Raw genomic sequence first — 22,493 nt, forward strand, 5'->3', positions numbered from 1 at the left:
ACTCTTCCCTCGACCATCTAAAACATGCTGAAAGTACAGGTGCTGCATCACGACCAAAAATAAAACCTGAGGAGCACATTAAACATATAGTTTATGATAAATGGTCCAGATGAGCAAGAAGAGACGCAGAAATCACCTATGGATTCGTGTAATGGCAGGACACAACATCACAACCTGACTTACTGACCAGAAAAACGCCTTCCTCTAAAAATTAAAATGAATTTTGCCTCAAAATGTCAGCTTTTCCAGGAAAGAGCTTACTCACTGAAAACCACTTTTTGTTCTAGGCCTTCCGAGGAGCTAAGGACCGGCAGCGCGTTCCTCACGAGGGGTAAAGCGGAGACCTCCGGGGTTTCAGTGGAGCCCCCGTGCCGGCCCACAACCCCGCGGGCGCTCCGGGCCCGGCCCCGCCGCGGGGCCTCACCGCCGCCGTACGGGCCCGGGGCGCTGCCACGTCTCGCACCGAGCCCGCCACAGGAGGGGAGGGGTCAGCGCCGCAGCCGTTGGCGACGGTTAACGGCTGAGGGAGAGGGACCACACAGCCTGCCTCACGTACCTGCCGCGCCGCGGAGCGCCGAGGACGGTTCCGAAGCGCCGCAGGGAGCGAGCGGCCATCGCCCCGCAGTCCGACAGATAGATAGACTGACTGACTGACTGACTGACTGACTGAAGGGAGCGACGCGCCGGCGCCGCCCGCCAACTACAGCTCCCAGGAGCCCCCGCGCGGACTACGAGTCCCGACAGGCATTGCGGCTGCGCGGGAAGCGGCTCAGCGGGGCCTTGGCCCGCAGCTGCGGGCAGCTATGCAGGCGACAAGCGGGCCCGGGTTGCGCACCGCAGACCCCGAGCCTGAAACACTGCTCCTGCCGCCGCTGGCAGCGCAGCTTAGTGGGGTAACAACGCGACAGGATTCACCTCTTGTTTAATAAAAACTGCGGGTTGTGCCAGCAGGCTGAGCTGAGGTGGAAGAAATGGTGTTTTTTACCTCATGGTGAATAAACATTAAAAAAGCACCCAAAACCTTGGCCAAGTGTGCCTTTTAACTGAGGAGTACTTCCATGGGGGACCTGCAGGAAAGATGGGGAGGGACTCTTACCAGGGAGGTGATGATTTTAAACTGAAAGAGGGTGGATTTTGGTTAGGTACCGGAAAGAAACTCTTTGCTGTGAGGGTGGTGAGGCACTGGAACAGGTTGCCTGGAGAAGCTGTGGATGCGCCATCCCTGTAAGTGTTCAAGGCCAGGTTGGATGGGGCTTTGAGCAACCTGGTCTAGTGGAAGGTGTCCCTGCCCATGGCTGGGGGTTGGAACTAGATGGGCTTTAAGGTTTGGTCCAACCCAAACTGTTTGGATTCTGCAACATGCTTTCACAAGCTGTGGTGGTCCAGCTCCTTTGCTCTTCATGGCGGGCACAGGCTCCTCATTTCTTTAGCAGGAGAGGTGATGCTTTGAGGAGAGGGTTTTTATCCTTCTCTGAAGTGAGAGTACCTCCAGTGTAGCTCCAGGTCCCAGAGGGGTCAGGAGCAGTGACAACCAGCACAAGGAAGCTGCTGCCAAGAAGAGGACGAGCACCATCAGGAGTGGGGCTTTCCTGCATCTCATCCCAGGGAGATGGGGAGCCCCTCCAGCCTGGGCAGCAGGCAGCTAAGCTCATGGCTCTGGGCTAACTAACCCGGCGTACAGGATTGACCCAGCCTGCTCGCCCTGGCAGGCGCTGCCGCAGGGATGCCAAGCCCACCCCAGACCCATCCTGGCCCGTTTCACTACGAGCAAGAGTAATTTACCCACCGTGCTCCCTACAGCCAGGGGAAAGGGCAGACCAGTGCCAGCATTTTTATTAAAAGCTGCTTATCTAGTTACTAACAAGAGGGCTTTGAAAGAGGGAGCTCCAAAGGTTAATTGTGGCAGTCATTACTATGAGTGGGCGACAGGCCTGCCCCCTTGTTCCCAGCACAAAAGCCTGGGCCTTTCCTTTTTTTTCCTGTCCCTTGTTTCTGCCTGTGCTAAATGACCTTCCTCTATTTCTCTTTTCTGTTCCAGTCCCCTCATTTGAAAGCACCTTTTTTTTAAATTTGTAAACTTCCCTTCACTCCATTTTGACCACATGCCTTGGCAAACCGTGTCTGACTGCAGCAGCAATGTTGGGAATGTTGGCAAGGAGACAACCCTGTCCCTTTCCCTGCCCCCCAAAAGCTGGCACGGGGTTAGGGCAGAGAGAGCTGGGCTGCCTCCAGCCTCAGCCCTCTGCAGAACTTCTAAGCTGTTTAGCAAGGCTGAAAGGTGTCCTTGGTTAATTTGCTTTCAAATGCTGACACCTGAGCTTTGTTCATTCCCAAGGGAAGCCAGTGTGCCCTCACCCTTACTGCCTGCAGGACAAGAAGGAAATATTGGACAAGGGCACTTGGTTGAGGCACAGCGAGCTTGAGACATGAGGAACCCTGAGATGAGATGCTGTGGAGCTGGGAGCAGGGCAAGTGATCGGTGTCTCCGAAGTGTTCAGTCCTGAGCAGCTCATGAACCCCACCATTGAGGCAGCCAAATATCCCCAACAAGTCCATGGTCACTTTGGAAAGTGCTAGCTTGGCTTCCAGTGTCCCCAGGGTGGCCCATGCTGATCCTGATAAATCGGAGCACCTGCCGAGCAGCGCCGGCTGCCAGCCCCCAAGCTCTCCCCTCCTTTCTTCAGCACCACCACGGGCACATACACTTTGTATTGAACGCCCGGCCCGAGTGGTGCTCCCCCAGAGATGGGTTTCCCAGCAGTATGTGACCCTGATCCACAGACTCCCCTTCCCCACCCGCCGCCCAAATCCCCCCTCCCGCCCCCTTCCCCATGGTTTATAGTGCTGCCCACGAGGCAGACGGTGCCACAGTGGCGGGGCATGGGAGGGCGTCTCTCCCTCCATGCCTTCCCAGCACCCTCCCGGTGCCTCGGAGAAAGGGGGCTTGTAGCTCCTCCGTGAGCCCCAGTGTCTGGTGGGGGCTCAGCAGGCGTTCCCGCAGCCCGGCTTAAGTCTGCTTCTTTTCCCATTCCTGCAGAGAAAGGAAAAAAAGCAGGGGATGAGGAGACATGGCTGGAGAAGTGAGCACTGAGCCTTTTGAGGGCATCCCTCCCTAGTGGGGGGCTTTGGACCACCCCAGCATCTTCAAAGCCTGGAGTCACTGCTTTCCTGCTCATCATAGAGGCGATGCGCTCCCCTCTGCCCACCTAGCCCTGCATGTCCCACATCTCCCTGCAAGCCGGGCTCATGCCAGCAGCAAGTGCCGCTGAGCTGGGCCAGCCTGGTTGCAGGGGACCCTGGCAGTACTCCTTGTTTTTGGGGTAGGGAGCACACCGGGTCCCCAGATTTCATGGTCAAGCAAGGGGTGTGGGATGAAGAATGAGATTTCCTGTGGGGCTGGGGAGGAGAGGGGGAGCAAAGCAGGACCTTGGCCTTCCGCAGCACGTTTCCCTTGTTGGCAGGGAGGATGGAGGGACTTCTCTTCCTCAGTTCGGCTGCACAGTTAACTGGGACCAGATGCTCAGGGGGGCTCCCGTTTGGCTTGTTTGTAGCTTCCTGTGGAAAGGGGGAAGCAAGAAGAAGGAGGATTTAGGAGACCCAGGGAGCAGGGACAGCCAGGGGGAAAAAAGCACAAACTGTCTTGAGGTCAAAGCTGATGTGGCCAAACGTAGTTGACACTTTGCTTCCCACCTCTATCTACAATGGGACAAAGCAGCAGGGATGTCCCCTCTGCCCCATGTGCTGCTCCGCTCACCTCCCGGAGCACCACTGCTGGGGGAAGCTGGAGCTACAAGAGTGAGGAAGAAATGGTGCGTACCTCGTTCTCAGCCTTGCTGGTCACAGCCAGCCCCAGGGCTGGCCCTCCTGCCAGCGACTGCTTCAGCCGCTCCTTCACTTCGGTCAGCTTGAGCTCTAGGTCAACACGGTGCTCCTCCTTCTGCCGGCACTGCTCCTCCAGCACCGCCACCTGCTGCTCCAGGTCCTGCAGCTTTGACCCTGTTTGCACAAGTGTGCCCAGCTCAGCATCTTTACCCGAGGACAAGGCTGCAGGGACGGAGAAGCCACCCATCCTCCTGGACAGGGACGCTAGATGGGGCTGCCAGCCCGGCAGCGCGCTGCTGCCAGCTCTGCTCACAGCCACAATGCCACCGTCAGCTCAGCATCCCCATGCCATCCCAGCTCTGCCGCCTTCCCCCCGTACGCAAGCACCATCGAGCATACCCCGCCGCAGCGCTCAGATGGCACCAACCTACCTGTGCTCCCCTTCATGGCTTCCCGCAGCTCTCGCTTCTCTTTCCGCAGCAACAACAGCTCGCTGCGGATCGATGCTTTCTCCTTCTCCAGCTTCTCCTTCTCTGTCAGAAATCGCCTGGCATCCTCCTCGGCCCGGTTCTTCCCGTACCTGTACTGGTTGGCATCTGTGTGCCCAAGGAGAGCCCATCATGAAGGCTCTGGCCCCAGCTGCACCAATGCCACCCACAGTCCAGCTGAGCTGGCGCAGCACAACCCATCACCCGTGTTCTGGAGCCAGCCAGCCCCAGCCTGGCTGCAGCCCCCCTTGGGGAAACGGCATCCTCCTGCGCTGTCCGGGGCCCCCGCATGGAGATTTGAGGACAAGGACCCCCACTTACTCGACGCGTGCCTCTTCACTTTGACTTGTGGATCCACCTGCCGTGACTTCTCGCTGCAGGAGGAGGCATGGCGCTTCACCTGGGCTCCTGCCGGCCGCCCCGGCTCCTCCTCGGCCTGCAGCGGGGATGGGAGGGAGAGCGTGCTGAAACACCCGTGGGGCCATCGCAGCCTGGCGAAGGCTCCCCAGGGCATCTTCTGTAACCCAGCCACAGTGGTGGGAGAGGCTGAGCCCCTGAGCCATGCTCACCTGAACCTTCTCGTAGGGGACGTCATCATACACCACACGGGAGGAGTCTGGCCGGTGGTCCTGAGAGGAGCTGGCCCACCTGCAGGAGGAGGGACAGGGTCTTCCTTTTCAGGACATCCCTGCCAGCCCCCAGTAAGGCCTTCCATCTCACAGGGCTTCCTGCATTGCTCTCCCAGCTTCACTCTCAAGCAGTCTACCGCACCCCACCCTACCCTACCCTACCATGTGTATCCCTTAAGTCCTTCATCAGCGTTGATGAGACACCTTCCACTTTCCATCCTGCCCAAGGGAAACTGCCCTGCTTTGGGAACCAGCAGCCCCTGGGACACCAGCTCTCCCTGAGATCACAGCACAAACCATGTCCCAGCCTGTGCCTTTTCTAGGAAGCCCACAGGGCCAGGGACCACCATCCTCAGCCCAATGCTCTGCCCCCAGCATGGCCCCTGTCCTGCCTGGGAGGGCAGCCTTACAGGTAGGAGTGCCTCACAGCCGTCACTATGTTGGCAATCGTCTCCACGTCCACGTAGTCGTAGTGCAAGGCCTCCGGTGCCGTCTGCGAGCCCGTCTCCACCAAGAGGAGACCCAACCAGCGGCCCAGGTCTTCGGAGCAGCTTGCCTGCAGGAGAGAGGAAGGGCTGGGGTGCGTGCCCAGCTCCCAACCCCCTACCCTTGCTCCTGCCTCCTGACGCAAAGCCCCGCTGTGGAGAAGGGCCCTCCGACATGAAGTGTATGTGCAAGATTTAGGAGAGCCCAAGAGAAAGCACACAGGCACATGCGGGAGGTACCAGTCCCAAACCCCCAGCCAGCCCCTACAACCTGCCCGCTTCAGCCCTGCCAGCCTCCTCCCTGCCTCCAGCCTGCAAATGCCTGCGCGGCTGCCCCCGGCTCACCCAAACGCTGCCCTGGGCTTCCTTAACGTGCAGGGGAGGGGAAAACAGGGCACTGCTTGCACTCGATCATCACAGGAGATGCTCCCCCAGCTTGGCAACCACCTCCTCACACACCGGCGCAGCCTGCCCGCTCCACTGCCCGCTCACCTCCAGTGCTGCCACCTCCTGCCCCTTGCGAAGGATGCGGAAGGCGAAGGGGTGTTTGGGGCCCAGCCCCGGGACCACCTCGCAGCCCCGGAGGACGATGGCGTTCACGTGGGTCCGCAGGTCGGAGCGGTCCTTGTGGAAGTAGAGGGTGTTGCCCTTCAGGCGACACCAGCGCTCCTTCCAGCACTGGTTAACCAGGACGCTGAGGTAGCCTGGGGGGCGGCAGGGCCGAGGGAAGGGTCTCAGCACCTGCTCGGCCGGACCTCGGGCAGGCTTTAATGAGACGTGGCTGCTCAGAGATTATGGTTGTTTGGTCCTTCTGTGCCTCAGTTTCCCCACAGAGAGCCAGCTGGGACACCCTGGGCCCAGGTGAGGTGCCAGCTCAGTGCCACGCAGTTACCTGAGCCTGTTTTCTGGGACACAGTTGACCCCTTGCCCCTTCCCCACACACCACGGGCACTTGCAGAGCCAGGACCAGGCACCATTTCGTATCCCAAGGGAGAGTCACAGCTCTCCATCAATTCAGAGAGATTGCCCCCACCTTGCTGCCCCTTACCCCCCACAGGGCCAGGCCGGGGGGAAGGATGCCAGCTCCCCAGCCCTCCTGGCCCCTCACAAGCTGAGCCCCAACTCTGCGCCCAGCCAGCACGAACCGCAGCAGGGTATGTCCTCCTCGGTGGAGGATGTCTGCGTGTCCTCGGGGGAAGGCTTCTTCTTGGAGAAGCTGATGATCCTGGTGATCTTCTTCCCTGCTGCCCGGCTCATTGATCCCTTCAGGTCAGCCAAGCCACTTTTTTTGCATTTCCCTGGAAGGAGAACAGGGTAGCTATGTGCCTCCAGCATGTGTCATGGCATCCCCCCCTCACCAGGAGAGGATGGTCCCCAGCGGTGGTGCACACAGCCGGCTCTGACGGCTGGGGACAGCCCGCCTGGCTGGGGGCAGGGGCCGTACCGTGCTCGCTGGGCTCTCTGCGGGCTGCGGGGGAGCCGGTCTCGCCCGTCGCCACGCTGTCCGAGTCCGAGGTGTGCTTCTCCTGCGACAGCCGCTGCGGGAGGGAGTGGGATGGGTGCTCTGTCAGCAGCGTCCCCCTGCCCAGCGCCCCGCGATGGCTGCTGTCAGGCCCTCGTCGCTCCGCGCGGGGCTGGGACGTCCCCCGGTGCCAGGGGAGCCGCGCTCCCCTTGCCCAGCAGCAAGGAGCCCCAGAAGCCCTGCAGACCTGCTGCAAGGGTGGGAAGGGCTCCCTTCGCAGCACCAGGAGCTCGGTGCCCCCCAGTGCCCCGTTTCCCAGGGTCGGCTGCAGAAGCCCCACGCAGCACCTCAGCAGTGTGGTTAGAAACTGTCACCTTATCCAGATCCATCTTGCACGGCATCACTGGGGAGGTGGGGGCTTCCATCCCGCCCGCTGCCGGACTGCTTGCTTCCTTTATCACCTGCGGAGATAGCCCCCAGCAGCCACTCAAAATGGACCCTCGGGCCAGGGCTACCTTCCCTGGCTCAGCACACTCCTGTCTTGCTGCCAAAGCCAGGCTGAACCACAGGGAGAGAGGTCCTGGTCTCTGCAGGACAGGACAGCGAGCCCTGCTCGGGGCACAAGCCCGGCTTGCCTGGGGCATTGCACACACTTTGACCCCTTCAAAACTGCAACCAGCTTTGCAGATTTCGTCAAGAGATTTTGGAAATCTCAGAGGTGAGGGACTTGGGTGCCAAGCCGCTCAATCATCCTGCCAGCACAGGACACCTCATGACCCCCCGTTTTACAGGCAGGCACCACATGGCTTGCCCAGGCCACATAAAATGACCCCGTTTGCCCATGTGTGGTCAAACAGTAGGGTTTGCAGTGTGCGCAGAGGCTCCTTTCCCACCCACAGCCCCTTCCCTGCCACTCCTGCCTACCACCTCTGAACAAAGGCAGGAAAGGGCCATGGGGAAGAGGAGGGGGAGAGCAAACATCCCCACCCCGCGGGGACTATCAGCACCAGAGACGCCTATGTCCTGGGAAGTGGCTGGCCAGCCCCCTCCAACCGATAAGAGATGGGAGCAAAGCCCCCTTCCAGGGGGGCAAGACCCTTCCCAGGGCAGCCCTCTCCCCGCCTCAGCCAGGGAGGAGGCCAAGGAGGGTCTGCAGCCCTCCGGGCAAAGCAGGGAGCAGCCACGGTACCTTCAGCCACTCCTCAGCCTGTTCCTTGCTCTGCACAGCCAGCACCAGCGCCTCAGCCCCAGGCAGCGAGAACCGCAGCTCGTGCTTCTTGCGCCGCCCGTCCTTGGGGACATAGATGACATTGCAGGTGCCCAGAGGCACCTCCACGTGAGGCTGCCGGTCCTTGGAGCTTTTGTAGCACTAGGGGAAGCAAAGGGAACTGCTCAGGGCTCGCCCGAAACCTGCCTGTCCTGCTGCTGTGCTGTGCTGGGCACAGTCCCTCTCAGGGTCCTCTCAGGTGGCACAGACAGAGGTGGCTCAGTCTGTGCAACAGCCTCAGTGGCAGAGGCCTGTGGGGTGCCCTCTCACTCCATGGGGTCCCAGAAAAGGGGAGCCCTCTGTTTGCTTGCAAGGGAAGCGAGGGCAGCCTCTGCACGTGCTGTGGGGCAGTGGCAGCCTTGGGGCAGGGTCTTGGCTTGGATAGTGCTATTTTTTTCATCTTGGACCCAACCACTCTCATAACCCACCAGCCTGTTTCTGTCCCCCACCAGCTCTGGGCTCACCAGCAGTTTGTTGTCCCGTATGATGGTGAGCTGCTTGGCCCACTGGCCGAAGCGCTTCTTGCGCAACAGGAAAGCACAAATCCTGCAATCCTTCACCAGGTTCATGGAGGCTTCTTCCGATGGCCACTGGTGTGTCAGCTGCTGGCCCTTTCCCTCCTCCTCCTCCTCGTCATACGACTCGTAAGAGCTGCTCATCGCATCCGAGTCGTTGTCTGGAAGGAAGCAGGTGAGTCACCCCGAATGGCACCCCGGGGCCCTGCCTGCCAGGCATGCTCGCACACTGCCAGGGCTCCCCGTGCCCGGCAGGCTCCAGCACAGACCCTGGCCCAGGTGCCAGGATGGACAGACTCCATGTCATCCTCATCATCCTCTGAAAACAGGAGCATTTTGACCGCAGTCATCTCCATTTCCCTTCCAAACCAGGTAGGATGCTCACGGGCCAAACACCAGTCCCAGGTGCATCTCTCCAAACCCTTGGGCTGGCTTATCTCTTTGCAAGCCTCAGGCAGGGACACCCCTTCCCCATGATGGTGACAGACATGGCATCGATTACATCCCTTCCGCAGCACAAGGGCTCTAGCTTGCATTACAAACAGCACTTCACCCTCCTTGCTCTTTGCCCAGCAGCCTCTGACATGCGAGAGGTCCTCCAGCCTCAACCCCACCGGCCCCCAGCCCAGTGCTTGAGACCCCATCTTGGGGCTGGACTTTACTGAAGCTCTCCCCGCCCTGGCGAGGGCACTCGGATACCTACAGGAGTTTTTTTGCTCCCCGTTCATCCTGGTGACGGGGTAGTTGCTGTCTGCATCCTCGTAATAGCCATCCTCGATGGAGTTGGGGGGGCTGGAGCTGTCTGCGGAGGAAGCAGAGGGCAGCTGGGGCTGTTACACCTGATTTACGCCCGAGGATGCTCCAAGCAGCGAGCCTGTGAGCCAGGACAGAGCAAAGCACACCCTCCCAGGGCACCGCAGCGTCGGTGCCCCTGCAGCTCCAGCCTCTCCCCTTCAGCCCCTTTCCAGCTGAGCCAGAGCAAACAACGCCGTGCAATAACGGCACAGCGGGACGGGAAGGAAGCAGGGCAGGAGCGATGCTGGTGGGAGCAGTGACGGTTTCCTTCCCTGCGACGAGCTGCCACACCCGCCGAGGGCTGCCTGCTTTGCCAGGGCAGGCAGGCAGGGAGATGCAGTGCGCAGCTTGTGGGGCTCTCCCCACCCTCCCGCCGTCCCGGCGCGGAGCGGGACTCACTGCGGGAGGTGATGTACTCGGGGGCCTTGCCGGGGCCCAGGGGCAGGGCTTCCTCATAGTAATCCTCAGGTGGGGGAGTGGTGGGCAGCGGCGGAGCAGGGTCCACAGGAACCTACGGCAGAAGCACCACCAGCATTAGCCAGGCAGTGAGGAGGGTCATGAATCCCAGCAGCTCCTGCGGTGGCAAGGGACGGGAAGGGGTCCCAGCCCCGGCTACCGCCACCTCCCCATGCAGTTGCAGAGCAGACCTCGTGAGTGGGCATTCAGGGACTTACGGTTTTTGCCATCTGGCTCCTCGCCAGCTCCAAGCCAACACCATTGCTGATGTCCCCCTCTTCCTCCTGCATGTCCTGGAGATCCCGCAGGTCACAGTCTGCCCAGGGGTAAGCGCAGAGTGTGAAGGGAGCAGGAAATCCCAGAGCTGGCCTCCCCAGCCATGCCTCCTGGGGACCCTCAAGGCAAGCACCCACAGCCCTCCACCAGGAAGGTGCTGGGAGATGGGCACTGCTGGAAAATGCAGCTGGGCTGGGGCGTGCATGGATTCCCCCACGGCCAGCCCCCCAGCAGCTACAGGGGAGTGAGAGCAAGTGCCCGGGATGACGGTGCTCACCCAGGCACAAGGATGCAGCTTTCACTCGTATTCTCCAGGGCACCCTTGCTGTCAGTGGGGACCCCAGGGCCAGCATGGCACCCACCCAGCGTGATCCCCAGGGCTTCACTCCAGGTTGGCCACACCTACCAAACTCCTCAAAAAGAGACTCCACGAAGCTGGTGCCATTGCTCAGGGATGCCGTGTTGACGTACATGTAGTCCACGTCCTTCCCTGGGAACGAGGGGGATGCTCTCAGCCCGCGGGTGGGCAAGGTGGCCGGGGTGAGCACTGGCACCCCTCCTCCCCGAAAAGACCAACCCAAGGACATGGGCCAGCTCTCCCCATCGTGCCATGTGGCACTTCTCTGGAGCAGGCGCCCAGGGAGCGGAGGAGCCCCCGGGGATGCTGCCCCCCCGCTGCCAGGAGGGCAGGAAGGTGGGAAGGCTGCGAAGCCCCAGGTGCACAGCCCTCCCGGCCTTCCCGCGGAAACCCCTGCGCTCAGCAGAAACCGGTGGCAGGAAAACCTCTCTGGAGCTGGGTTTCCGCAGGGAGCAGCCCCCCCGCAGCCGTGGCAGGGCTGACGCCAGCCCTTGCGCCCAGGGAAGGGAGAATCTGGGAAGCGAGAGTGGGGAGTAAAGCACCCCGAGGGGGCTGAGCAGGTGCTGGGTGCTGGGCATGGAGGCAGCTCAGCCCTGCCCTGCAGATGGTTTTCCCTACCCTGCTGGGGTTTTGGCCGGGAGCAGCTGCTGGGGACACCCACTGCTCCTGGGGACAGCCACGGAACACCGCAGGAGCGGGACACAGACCTGCGGGCGGCTGCAGTTTCTGCAGGATGGTGGAGACAGCCAGCTTCTTCTCCTGCGTGGTGGCACTCAGGTACTCGTGGTCCAGCAGCTTGAGCAAGACGCTGAGCTCTGGCAGGAGCTGGTCCAGCACTGGGGGAGCAGGAAAAAGCCCATCAACCAGGGTGCTGTTGGGGTGCTGGGGTTAAGACGAGGCAGAAGGGCCTGTAACGTGTGGAAGACCCCAGGATGGGGGGTCTTTCCCAGCTGGCCCAGCATGGCTCAGGCGGTGTTTGTTAAGCACACACGTGCTCCTTCCATGCACAAGCTCTTCCACCTGCACACAGATGCTGGAATGCAGCCTGCTCAGCCCATGAACGGAAACACCAGCTCTGCAGGGCTACTGGACCACTATCAAAGGGCTCAGCACACATATTTTTCCATGCAGATAAAACTATACCTCTGCCCGCCCGACAGTGTATCATTGCTGCTGGTGCCTCCTCACTGTGGTGGGTGCTGGGTGGTGACGGAGAGAAGGAAGGAAGGAAGGAAAGGAAACCCAGATGCCATCTCCAGAGCCACCTGCCACCGAGGGAGATGTCCTCCCACCCCTCGCCTACTGGAGGACATTGATATTCCCCTGCTGTGCTCAGACCACCCTGTGACCTCCCAGTTCAGTGCCACCTCCACAAGGTCCTCATACACAGGCTAGAGCCTTCCTCCCCACACTCATCACTCGCAGTTCCTCTGCCCTGCTGTCAGTCCTCCCCTGTATCACCCCAGCTCATCCACACCACTCCAAGGCCACCCCATTCTTCCCTCCAGACATGGAGTCCCTGCCCCAAGGGACAGTCCCTGCCACACACAGGTGCCTGAAAGGTGCCCAGAGAGGGGACGGGGGCTACAGCACAAGAGGGGCTCTCCCTACCCGGGTCTGTGTTAGCTGAGCCTCAGTCCAACATACACGGCCCCAGAAGTGGCCAAGAGAGTCAGAGCAGCTGAAGTCTTGGCAAAGAGGCTAAGCTAGAACCAGAAGCTACCACTTGTCATCTTTCCCATGCGTGGCATCCCAATACCCTCCACTCCTGGGCTGCCGCCGCAGCACCAGCCTGGCAGACAGAACCAGGCGGGGGAGACAGGGAGAGCCCAGCAAAAAGCAGGAAAAGAATTAGCCACAAATCACCATTGCAGGCACAACACATAAAAGTGTGGGTCTTCTCTTCGACGTGGTGATTCATGGGCTAGTTTTTATGAAGCAGGAGCACACTGCAGCTGTGGGGTTACCTGTGCAGCAAGGCTCCAGAAAACACTTGGGTGTTTGCATATCAGAGCAGGACTACAACAAAAATTCATCACTGAAAGGCAGTATGTATGGTGCTGGCAGCAGCTGACTGACAGCTTTGGGAAAAAGTGTTGGCCAGGGATGCGAAGGACTTGAACAAGGTGGGCTCTGGACTCCAAATCGCTCATGAGTTCCCAAACTCCCAATTCTGCGTGTGCACCGACATCCTCATCCCAGGTCTCTTCCTGTACCTTATCTCCTCCGAGCAGGATAAGTCAAAACTGAGCTGGATCCAAAGCCAAGCTCCCGTTTTACTCGGGACCACGCACCTGCCTGGCTCCGCTGGCATCCAGGGTAGCTCCTGCTGGATGCAGCGCCTGCGGGAGACAGCCCGCATTGGAGAGGCCAAGCTCAGGGACACCAGCAAACCCGCAGCTGTGGAGGCTACGGAGAGCGGGGAAAAAAGCCGCTTTTTCTTCCAGTGCAAGCATGAGCAGGATCCCTTCTCTTAGCAGCAACTGGAAGTCATCGCAGCGCAGCTGGGGCAGGCGTGCAGCTGGCTTTGGGTCTCCAGGGACAGGAGGAGAGGCCAGAGGTGATTGCAGAGGCAGCTCGGACGTGCTGACTGATGGGGATTGTTTGCAAGGAGGGGAGAGAGGGTGCCCCGGCAGCACGGAGCATCGGGGACATCCTGCCCGGGCTGTACCCGTCCGCACCGCTGCCCCTCGGGCTCTGCCAGGGGAAGGGCCCCAGCGGAGCAGCACGGGGCGGCAGCGAGGGCTGGCGTGGGGTGTATTTCCCAGAGGAAGGGCAGGATGCTGTGCTGCTGGTGGGATCCTCGTTACTCATGTTTTTTAACGAGCTTCCGCTGAGCCCTATCCAAACACTGCATCCACTCTGCCCATGGCCCATCAAAAACTGGGCTGCCTCAGGTTTGACCCAGGATTTTGGATGCCTGTCTTCCACCCGCAGAAGCCGTGGCCTGGAGCACAGAGTGAGTCCCCTGGGACCAACGGGAAGCAGGCTGGCACTGCTGCCCGAAGCAGGGACGGCGCAGTAAAACCAACAGTTGTTTCAAAGCTTTTCAGCTGAAGGGGAGCCCAACATGAGCAGGTTGACGCAGACCAGCACCTGGCCAAGATGAGCCCCCGGGCAAGAAGACAGTGTGCCCAGCCCCAAATCGCCGCCTCCCCAGGACACGAGGCAGGATACAGCTCACAAGCCTCTTCCTGCTGCCCCGGCCGATGGGCTTCTATCTCCACAGACCTTCTGCTTCCTCCTCCCTCCCCAGCGCCAAGCTAAACAGCAGTCTCAGTCCTTTCGGCAAGGGTGGTTTTGCCAGCATCCATCTCCTGTGGGCAGGCCAAACCGGGACAGGTAGCCCCCAGGCAGGGGGAGAAGCCTCAGCATAGGTCCAGAAGGAGCAAGCAAGCCTGGGGAGCTGGCAGCATCCCCCAGCCCCTGGGGAGGACAGGGCAACCACAGGCGGAGTGGCACTCCTGCTCCTTGAGCTGGAAAAACACCGCGCAGCAGACAGGCAGCCACAGGACCTGGGTCCTGCTGATGCTCTGCTTGCTAGCCCCTCCAGCATGCACCGCCCGGGGCAGGGACCTGCTCCAGCCATGCCAGAGCCTCATGTGTGTGATGAGCAAGGGTAAGTGCGTAGCTCCCATCAACCCCTCCTCGCCCCCCCTCTGCAGGGACAGATCCCCCCTGGGATGTTTGCAGAGTGCTGCACAGGCAGGATGGGAACAGGTTGCTGCTCAGCGATGCGGTGGTGGTCTCCAGGCCAGGTGAAACATCCTCCCTTGGCTTGGCGGGGCAGGGGACTAGCAAGGATCAGCTGGGACAAAAAGTTGCCCCCCTGCCCACTCAGCACCTGCAAGCGCCCAGGGAGACACCCATCCTCCTGCCACCCCAGCTCAGCAGGCTCTCAGCTGGCCATGAGCTCCCACGGAGGGGATGGGTACCACGCACAGTCCTACATCAGCTTCCCACAGCACACCGAAGCCCAGGCCACGGTGCTCACAGCATCCCCGTCCCCTGCCATGTGTAGGACATCTCCCATCACAGCCGCCGGCTCCTGTGTCCAGGCTACAGACCAGCTGAGGGCAAAAGGGCAAGCAGGTTTCTGTTCACAATGACAAAGCAGTCGGTGTGCGCGGCAAGGGCGGTGCGGAGAGCCCGCTGCGCACAAGAAACGAGAGTGCCCGATAAGCGAGGTTTGTTGCCCGGCGTGGCAGGCGGGTGAGCTCATCAGCAACGCCCCGAGCGCCAGCTCTGAGCCGGGACGCACGAAGCACAGTGCGGGGCGAGCGCTGAAGGAGCCTTTGTTTCCCCCCCAGCTGAGCTGTCCCCTCCGTCTCCCTTGTTAAACATCCCCCAAAATACAAGGCGGGGGGGCAAGGGGACAGTCAAAGAGGCCTGTGATCCCAGGAGGGCGCACAGCCTGCTGAGCCGAGCCTCTGCCCGGGGTTGCGGAGGAAGGGAAGGAATTAATTTCCTATGCTCGTTAGGCTCCCAGCCTTAATAAGGCTAATGGGGTGGCTGCAGGAAGCAAGGGGAGATTGCTCCAGGGTTGCAGCGTGGAGGGCAGTGGGTGCCGATGTGACTGACCCAAGGTCACTTGGCGAGCAAGGACCGGCACGTTACTTCTGCAATAGCTGTCAGAACTGAGCACAGACCCCGCACCAGCCTGCGTCCGTGCCCACGCCGCAGTGGGCAGGGGACAAGGCTCCTGTGCCGGGGATGGGCGCGTGGGTGCTGGTGTCGGTGCGCAACCCTGCCCCTGCGGGCCCTGGCGACCGCAGCATGAAACCGCGGAGCCTGGGGACGGAGGCGGCGGCAGGACATCAAAGGGCTCCTGGGGGGAAGGCGGCATGACATCAGAGCGGCCACAGGCGCTGAGCAGGTGACGCAGATGAAAAGGGACCCCGCATCCCCCACCCGACTGACCACCGCCTCGCTTGTGGGACACCTCCGGCCTCGCGCCTGCCTCTGGTGCTGACAAATGGCTCCCACCTGCTGCTTTCTTCTGGGGCTTTTCCTGCAACCGAAATCCTGTGGGATGGCACCGCTTTGCTGGGCTCAGGCTTTGGACGCAGGCATCCCCGGGCAGGGAGCAACGCCAGTCTCCCCTCCTGCAAACCCTCTCCTCTCCATGTTTGCAGGCTGTCCCACTACCGCGGCGCGATGGGGAGATGTCAGCGAGGTCTCCGAGCCTGGGAAGGCCAGGAGCCGCAGCAGCAGATGGCTTTAGCATTATCTGACTCGGGCTGGATGGGCTGGGGGGACCCAGGGCAGCTCTTTCGGGACAGGGTGAGCCGGGGGACCAGCACCAGGTCACTGCTGCTCTTCAGGACAACTGGGCAGTATCTTTGCCACCGCTAAAGCTGGCCTGGAAGCAGCACCAAGCACGATGCTGGCAGAGGAGCTGCATCCCCTCCAGCACCCCACCGCCTCTCCCCTCCCTGCACCCAGGCCAGCTCTATTTTTAGACCCCACAAGCACTCTCTCCTTGGGGACCTGCTTCCACAGTGTGGAGATAAGGGTCTGGGCGCAGCCTGCTGCTGCAGAGCCCATCTCCCCCTCCTCGGCCTCTGCGTTGTCACAGGAGCAAAAAGCAGGTCTTGCTCCAGCAACCTGCAGAGAGGAGGAAGAGGAGGAGGAGGAAGAGGCTCCAGCCGAGCCAAGGCAGGAGTTTCCTGGTGTACAGACCCAGCTTTTGCAGGGGGAGAGATAAGACAATGCAGGCGGGGTTGTCACCCCAAGCAAAGCGGACCCACAGCCCGACAGAGTGCCCTGGGGAGGGGAGATGCTGTTTCCCAGCAGTGTGACGCTGTGAGGCTGCTGCAGCTGGACGTCCATGGGGACCCCCGTCCTGCAGCCGCCCAGGGGCCGGCAGCCCCACGGCTGTGGCTCTCCCGTCCTCCGCCTGCCCCCGGCCACGCTTCCTCCTGCGCCAGGTGAAGGCTGGGGGTGAGGTGGCCTGGGGGGAAATCGGATGCTGGGAGTGACGGCCATTGTTTGTAACTAAAATAAAAACCAAGCAAAACTAAATCCTTCCTGTTGGCGCAGGCAGGGCCCCGGGACGCGCTGCCTGCCTGCGCAGGGCTGCTTAGAGCCGCCACCGGCAGTAAACAAACCTTTATAGCTCCTGGGATGCCATAAATAGGTGGGGCGTGGGCCAGGGAAGGGGGCACAGCCGGGGGCTACCCCATCAGCTGGTGACAGCGGCGGAGATGGCCCAGCCCCGGGAGGAGCCCTGCAGGGAGCTCGCCCACGCTGCGGGACAAACAGACCCAGAGGAGCTGCCTGCGGCACACAAACCGCTCTGCCCTCCCCACGGGCTGATGTTGGGCCACCTGCAAGAGACACCCGGTGGCGGGATGTGCCTCCATGCCCCGCTGCCTGCCCCCAGCCTCCTCCTGCCCCAGCACAGGCTGTGGGCATCACCGGCGCGGTGATGCCCGAAGTGGGTGCTGACAGCCCCCTCCAGCCCCAGCACGCCGCTTCCCACCCCAGCGGGGCCAGCTCTCCCCCGCTGCTGCTCCTTAAGGAAGGCCATGGCCTCCTGAGCTCTTTGCTGAGCTCCTGGGGCCATTCCTGCTCCCGTTCCCATTCCCAAGGAGGTTTCTTTCCGATGGGGAGGAGGCAGGCGCGCAGCCGGCGAGGAAGCGGGGGGGTGCGGCGCTCCCAGAATTGCTCCTTTGTGCAGGCAGACAGGAGGACAGACTGCCGCCTGCCTGCACCCTGCCTGCGGCCACCGCTCCTCCGGTGCGAGCCGGAGAAGGGCAGCGCTCAGCGCCCGCGAGGCAGCAGGGGCGAGGACGGCATCCCTGCCAGCCAGGCGGAACTTCCCGGCCAGCCATCACCAGCTGGGTGTGGGGCAAACTGGGATGACTGGGATTGGCTGCCAGGGCCAGGAATGCCAGCCTGGCAAGTACCTCCTCCTTCCAGTGTGGCTGGCTGTACAGCTATGGAGCAACTTGGCGTGCTCCAGCCCAGAGGGTTTTTAGAGAAAAGCCAACCATTAATGATCACATTTGAGCTCTGACAACATCCCGTAACAGTGGAAGATTTGCTACGGGGCCACTCGATGCACATGAATCATCTCCTCCCTGGGAACAAGGGCCCCTTGAGTGGGGCGGATGGGGGGAGCGCCTCCGACTTGGCATCCAACAATGTCAGCAGGAGCCTGAGCGCTTGGGGCTGGCTCCTGCATGGCCGGGAGCCCCCCACCCTCCCTGGTTCTCCAGCTGCCCAGCCAGTGCCTCTTCCCACCCCTCGCTGTGATTAACCCCCTTGCCGTTAGCCCCAGGACCCCAGCAGCCGCTCGTGCTCTCCCAGAGGCTCCCACCTCAGACACCGCAGCATCCCTGAGTGTTGCAGAGCACAAGGTGAGCTTAAACCCTTTGACCCGTCCCCCAAACTCCTGCTGCCTCCCCATGGCACACCCCACCGAGCCAGGCTGCAGCAGGCAGGGCAGGGACACACATCTCCTGGGGATCTCATCATCATGACCTTAGAGTAACTAATATCCTTAGCTGATAACCTTGGAAAATCAATCCCGAGAGACAAACGTGAAACCTGCTTGCTCGAGAGGGCAGAAGGTCGCCCGCTAGCTCTCCCTCCTGGCACTGTCGCCCGCTGGCTTCTCTCCTTACACAAAGGAGCCCGCGGGGTTTGCAGGGCCCCTCCGTCCTGCTCCAGCCCTGAGAAAGAAGAAGATGAGCAACCAGAGAGGTTAAACAGCAAGAAGGCTGCCCCGACTGTGTCTGCTGAGCCTCCTTCATCTTTTCTCCCCCTCTGCTCCAGACGCACACCCCAACGCCGACAGCAGCTCGGGAGGGGATTCCTTTCCCAGCACGGCCCCAGCAGCATGGCCAGCTCAGCTGCTTTCAGCAGCGCTTCTGTGAAGGGTCTTGCGTCTGTCCCAGTGTCTTTGCCAGCAGCGGCTTGTCTCCCCAGTATAAATAGCTCTGCAGAAAGCCTTATCGCATGGCCTTGCTCCCAGCCGCTCGCCCACCCCGGCAGAGAGCGGCCCAGCAAAAGGTCCAACCTGGGGCAGAGCTGCCCTCGCAGCCAGGCTCTCCCCAAGCTCTCCTGCTTCAGCCTGGCCCCCTGTGCCGCAGCATTTTCTCCAAGCCCTTGCCACAAAAAGCAGAGAAGAGCAAGGGGAGCAGCGGCACACACCCAAGGGCTCTGCCCCGGCTACCCAGGCAGTGCCAAGAGCGTGAGCACAAGGGAACCGGCCGCAGCAGCGAGACCCCAAACACCCCCATCCCGATGCACTCGTTTCTGGAGGAGAGACAAGTTTCAGATCACGTGAAAACAGGAGTCCTGAATAATGAGAAGTGTAATTAGAGGCCGACAGAGCTTGCACAGGGCAAAGATTGAACAAAAAGTGTTCACGCCCCTGCCAGGTCGCACACTGCATAAACCATCGCTCAGTGCTGCGGGGCCAGTCAAGCCTCTTCTCCATGCAACTGGAATACAGGAGAAACTGGAAAACAAGGGGATCCTGGCGGTTCCCTTCCCACCCAGCCCTGTGCCGGCAGCACCCCCCCGCAGCCTGGCCCAGAGGGAGGGGTGCTGCTCTGCTGCAGCCCCCAGCGGGGTCGAGGCCCTCCTGGCGATGCCCACACTCGGAGCATGGCTGCGGGTGGAAGATGTCCCCCGCAGCGGCAGCAACCGCACACCCAGAGCTGGAGCCTTGCCCGAGGTCTGCAGCATCCTCACCCTGCCTGCCCCGCTTGGCACCCCAGTCCCCTTGGGCAGCGACTCACAGAGGGGTGTCACCCCCCCAGGGAGCCCCCGTCGGAGCCACGGGGCATCGGGGGGGCCGAGGCCCTCTGAATTGGCATCGCTGCTGGATTAAACCCCCAGGGTTTGTCCTTCCTCGCAGCAGCTTGCATTGAAGCAGAGCAGCTCCAGGAGCGGTGCAGGTAATAATTAACAAGCTGATTAAATCACCCACAAACATGTCCCGCGACCTAGGCAGATAACCACAGTCCGAGTGCCCCGTGCTGCAGCAAGAGTCCTTCTCCAGGGGCTGCCGGGGCTGCTCCCCCCCTGCTGAGGGCTCAGCACCCCTTGCGCTGCCTCCCGGAGCAGACTGCTGGTTTGCTTTAGCTCACCAAAAGCAAACTTTATTCCCCTCACCCGAAGGGGCTGCCGCTGCCCCCACCCCAGAGGAGGAAGGGGGGTTCTGGATCACCCTCTCTTACTGCTGAGCACAGCGAGAAGTCGAGCAAATAAAAGCAGCCAGGTGAGATACCGCTGAGTGACCCTGCTCGTGCCCACAGGCAGGGCACAGGCAGCCCCCTCCCTCTGCCCCCGACCCCTGAGCCCCGGGGGCTCCCAACCCCCGGCACAAGTCGCTTCCAGCCACGGCTCAGCCCAATCCATGCAATTAGCTCTGCAAATACAGGTGGACCAGGTTCAGCGCTTTCGGGTGACATTTCAAAACTCGGCACCAGCCTCGGCGGGCGCGTCGCAGGACGCTCCACCTGGCCAGCCCGGTGGCAGGGCTCGGAGGCTGCTGGATGGAGAACACGTTTAAATAATGAATGAAAAAAGAGAGGTTTGAGATGCCCTTTAAAGGAATAGTCAGGCAGGGGTGAGACCTGCTGAGTAATGTATAAAAAACAAGCTTCAGGCAGAAGGGAGATGTTAGGATTAGTCAGAACCTAGAATAAACTGTATTTTCTCCAACGAAAATTTTGGCATCAGCCTTTTCCAAACAAATTCCACAGCACAGGGAGTAGCAGGCTGGCCCAGGTTCCTTCCCGACACCCGGAGAGGCCCCGGGACTGGTGCCACAGCCATTTGCCCAACGCTGCGATGGGCAGAGCACCGGGAAGCCTCCCCAGGTCACACCTTCCTGCCTGCAGCTAGCTCGGAGCTGGGGGTCCGAAAGCTCTTGCCTCTCTGTAGCCCCGTGTCTCCATCAAACCTCAGCCTCCAGGACAGCAGGAATAACAGCCAGGAAACCTGCTGACTCAGCACCCCGCTGCTGATGACGGCTCTCCCATGGGCATGCCCTCCCCACCGCCCTGCGCCCAGGCAGGCACGGCCACGTTACCATCCAGGGCTGGGTGGGTCCTCCAGCCCCAAAATTTCCAAAATGGACACCCCAGCCCCACTGATGGGCATGGAAAGCTCTCTGCATCCCAAAAGGCTGCTCTCCATGTCCCGTACATCCCTCGTCCCTGAAGCCAAGATCCAACACATCTCGGATGCAACACCCCACCCTCAGGAGTGAGACGCGGGGAGGCCAGCAGGGCCGACACATCTGTCTAGGAGGAAGAGTCATACGAGCGGTTGTGCCTGGACCCTCAGAAGCAGAGGAGGGTACGGGACCCTCACCTAGCAGGGTGTGGGCAGGGAGGGCGAAGGATTTGCAGGAAGGAGCTGGTGGATCAGCCACCAGCCAGCTCCGCTTTCCCAAATGCTTTCAGCCACGTTGCACAATGTGGACCCCTCTTTTCAGAGGTGGTGGGAGGAGAAACCACAGAGCCCCTCTGGGGGAAATACCCCTGCGCAGTTGGTGTGGAGCGAGACAAGCGCCCAGCACCCGGCCTCCTGTGTTAGCATCCCTTCCCCGACCCCAGCAATGCCCAGGAGCTCGGGAGCTGTGCCAGGCACGAGTCCCCCCAGCCCAGCGGGGGGACTGGGACCCTCTCTGTGGCCTTGTCCCTGCAGGAAAGTGATGTTCCCGGGCTGGGGCAGGCAGGACAAGCAGAGGGTCTCTGCATTTGGGGGCTGGGGCCGTGCTGCCCCAGAGGACAGGATAAGCGTATTTTCTCAGCTGAGAACAGCCCTTCCGTTTCCTTCCCTTGCCCAGCTCTGCCGGGAGCATCAGGTGCAGCAGCAAGGCCACCGGCCGACAGCATTTCCTACCCGCTTAACCCCTGCGGGCAGGGGCGGAGGGGCAGGAAAGCCAGTTTATCCGGGCGGGAAAGCTGACAAGCTTGAGCACAGGGGAAGATGAGACTGCTCTGGTTACTGCTGATGGCTCCATTGGTGTCGGGATGGGTTCACTGTATCTCCTTTTAACTCCAGGACACAAAAGCCAGCTATCAAACCTGTTCCTACGTAACTTCTATTCCTGGCTCTGTCCTTTACAACCTCGGTTTCCCAAAGCGTAAGATGACAGTGGCACCACATGAAAATGGGAGCCTGAACCCACTGGACAAGGAGCCAAAAAGGAGCTGTTCCCCCATCACCAAGTTGGGTGGGTTTAATGTTCAAAAAAACCCCAGAAGAAAGCCAAAGCCATTCTTCAGGCTCCTTACACACCTCCTGCTAATTGCCAGCAATCAGAGCATACCAGCATCTCCCAGAGCTCCCTCCTATCACTTCCATGATCACAAGCACATGAAACCCACTTCAAAAAAAACCAAAAACAAAACTCTTTTGAGCATGGAAACCCCTTGCAGCAAAGATCTGTTTTCGTTCCAAACTGTTACGAAATGTCAGTGTTTTCCCTTGCCTGCCAAAGAGCCTGCCTTTGATGCGATGGGAGGCATCAGGAGCACAAAGGGAAGGGGCTGCAGCAGTCATGCCGTGAGGGGAGCCTGGGGGAGGGAGGGCCAAAGAAGTTATTTTCATCCTTCCCCACTGCGAAGGCTGCAGATCGTCAGCGCAGCGTCTGCAGAGGGACCCGAGCTCCCTGAATGCCACCGCTCCCAGCGCTGCAGCGTGATGAAAGGCAGGCTGTCGCTGGCTGCTTGGGTGCCCTCCCCGCGGGTGGCAGAACCCGCTCCGTTCATCCCGTGGCCGCCCTGGCAGGGGATGCCAGCCCCTGGTTTGTGTGGCAGCAGGGCAGGGCTCCCGCAGCTCCTTGGGAAGTTTCCAACCCAACGGTCCTGCTGCTGCCCTGGAAGAGTGACATTTAATAGGTATTTTGCAGGACCGACAGCTGTGCCGTTAATTTTAAGGTTCGTTATGTGCAGGAAGACATGTATGTTC

General features: G+C 60.9%; 2 protein-coding genes across 2 annotated transcripts in view; both read right to left on the reverse strand.

The window, feature by feature from the left end:
* Positions 1-615, reverse strand: part of GRPEL2 (GrpE like 2, mitochondrial) — a gene marked incomplete at both ends in the record, with an annotated part of 4,976 nt that extends 4,361 nt beyond the window's left edge. The window contains one exon of the mRNA XM_082005998.1: positions 557-615. Coding sequence (XP_081862124.1) covers positions 557-615 — 59 coding nt within the window. The remainder of the gene's footprint in view (positions 1-556) is intronic.
* Positions 616-3,007: 2,392 nt separating this feature from the next.
* AFAP1L1 (actin filament associated protein 1 like 1) overlaps positions 3,008-22,493 on the reverse strand; it is a gene marked incomplete at both ends in the record, with an annotated part of 22,584 nt that continues 3,098 nt past the window's right edge. The window contains 18 exons of the mRNA XM_082006455.1: positions 3,008-3,031; positions 3,427-3,555; positions 3,818-3,996; positions 4,254-4,418; positions 4,632-4,746; positions 4,880-4,958; positions 5,350-5,495; positions 5,917-6,128; positions 6,570-6,722; positions 6,869-6,962; positions 7,261-7,347; positions 8,076-8,255; positions 8,618-8,829; positions 9,372-9,470; positions 9,863-9,974; positions 10,138-10,235; positions 10,602-10,685; positions 11,261-11,389. Coding sequence (XP_081862581.1) covers positions 3,008-3,031; positions 3,427-3,555; positions 3,818-3,996; positions 4,254-4,418; positions 4,632-4,746; positions 4,880-4,958; positions 5,350-5,495; positions 5,917-6,128; positions 6,570-6,722; positions 6,869-6,962; positions 7,261-7,347; positions 8,076-8,255; positions 8,618-8,829; positions 9,372-9,470; positions 9,863-9,974; positions 10,138-10,235; positions 10,602-10,685; positions 11,261-11,389 — 2,297 coding nt within the window. The remainder of the gene's footprint in view (positions 3,032-3,426; positions 3,556-3,817; positions 3,997-4,253; positions 4,419-4,631; positions 4,747-4,879; positions 4,959-5,349; positions 5,496-5,916; positions 6,129-6,569; positions 6,723-6,868; positions 6,963-7,260; positions 7,348-8,075; positions 8,256-8,617; positions 8,830-9,371; positions 9,471-9,862; positions 9,975-10,137; positions 10,236-10,601; positions 10,686-11,260; positions 11,390-22,493) is intronic.

The sequence above is a fragment of the Phaethon aethereus genome (genome assembly GCF_964289735.1).
Source record: "Phaethon aethereus genome assembly, chromosome: 14".
Taxonomy (NCBI): domain Eukaryota; kingdom Metazoa; phylum Chordata; class Aves; order Phaethontiformes; family Phaethontidae; genus Phaethon; species Phaethon aethereus.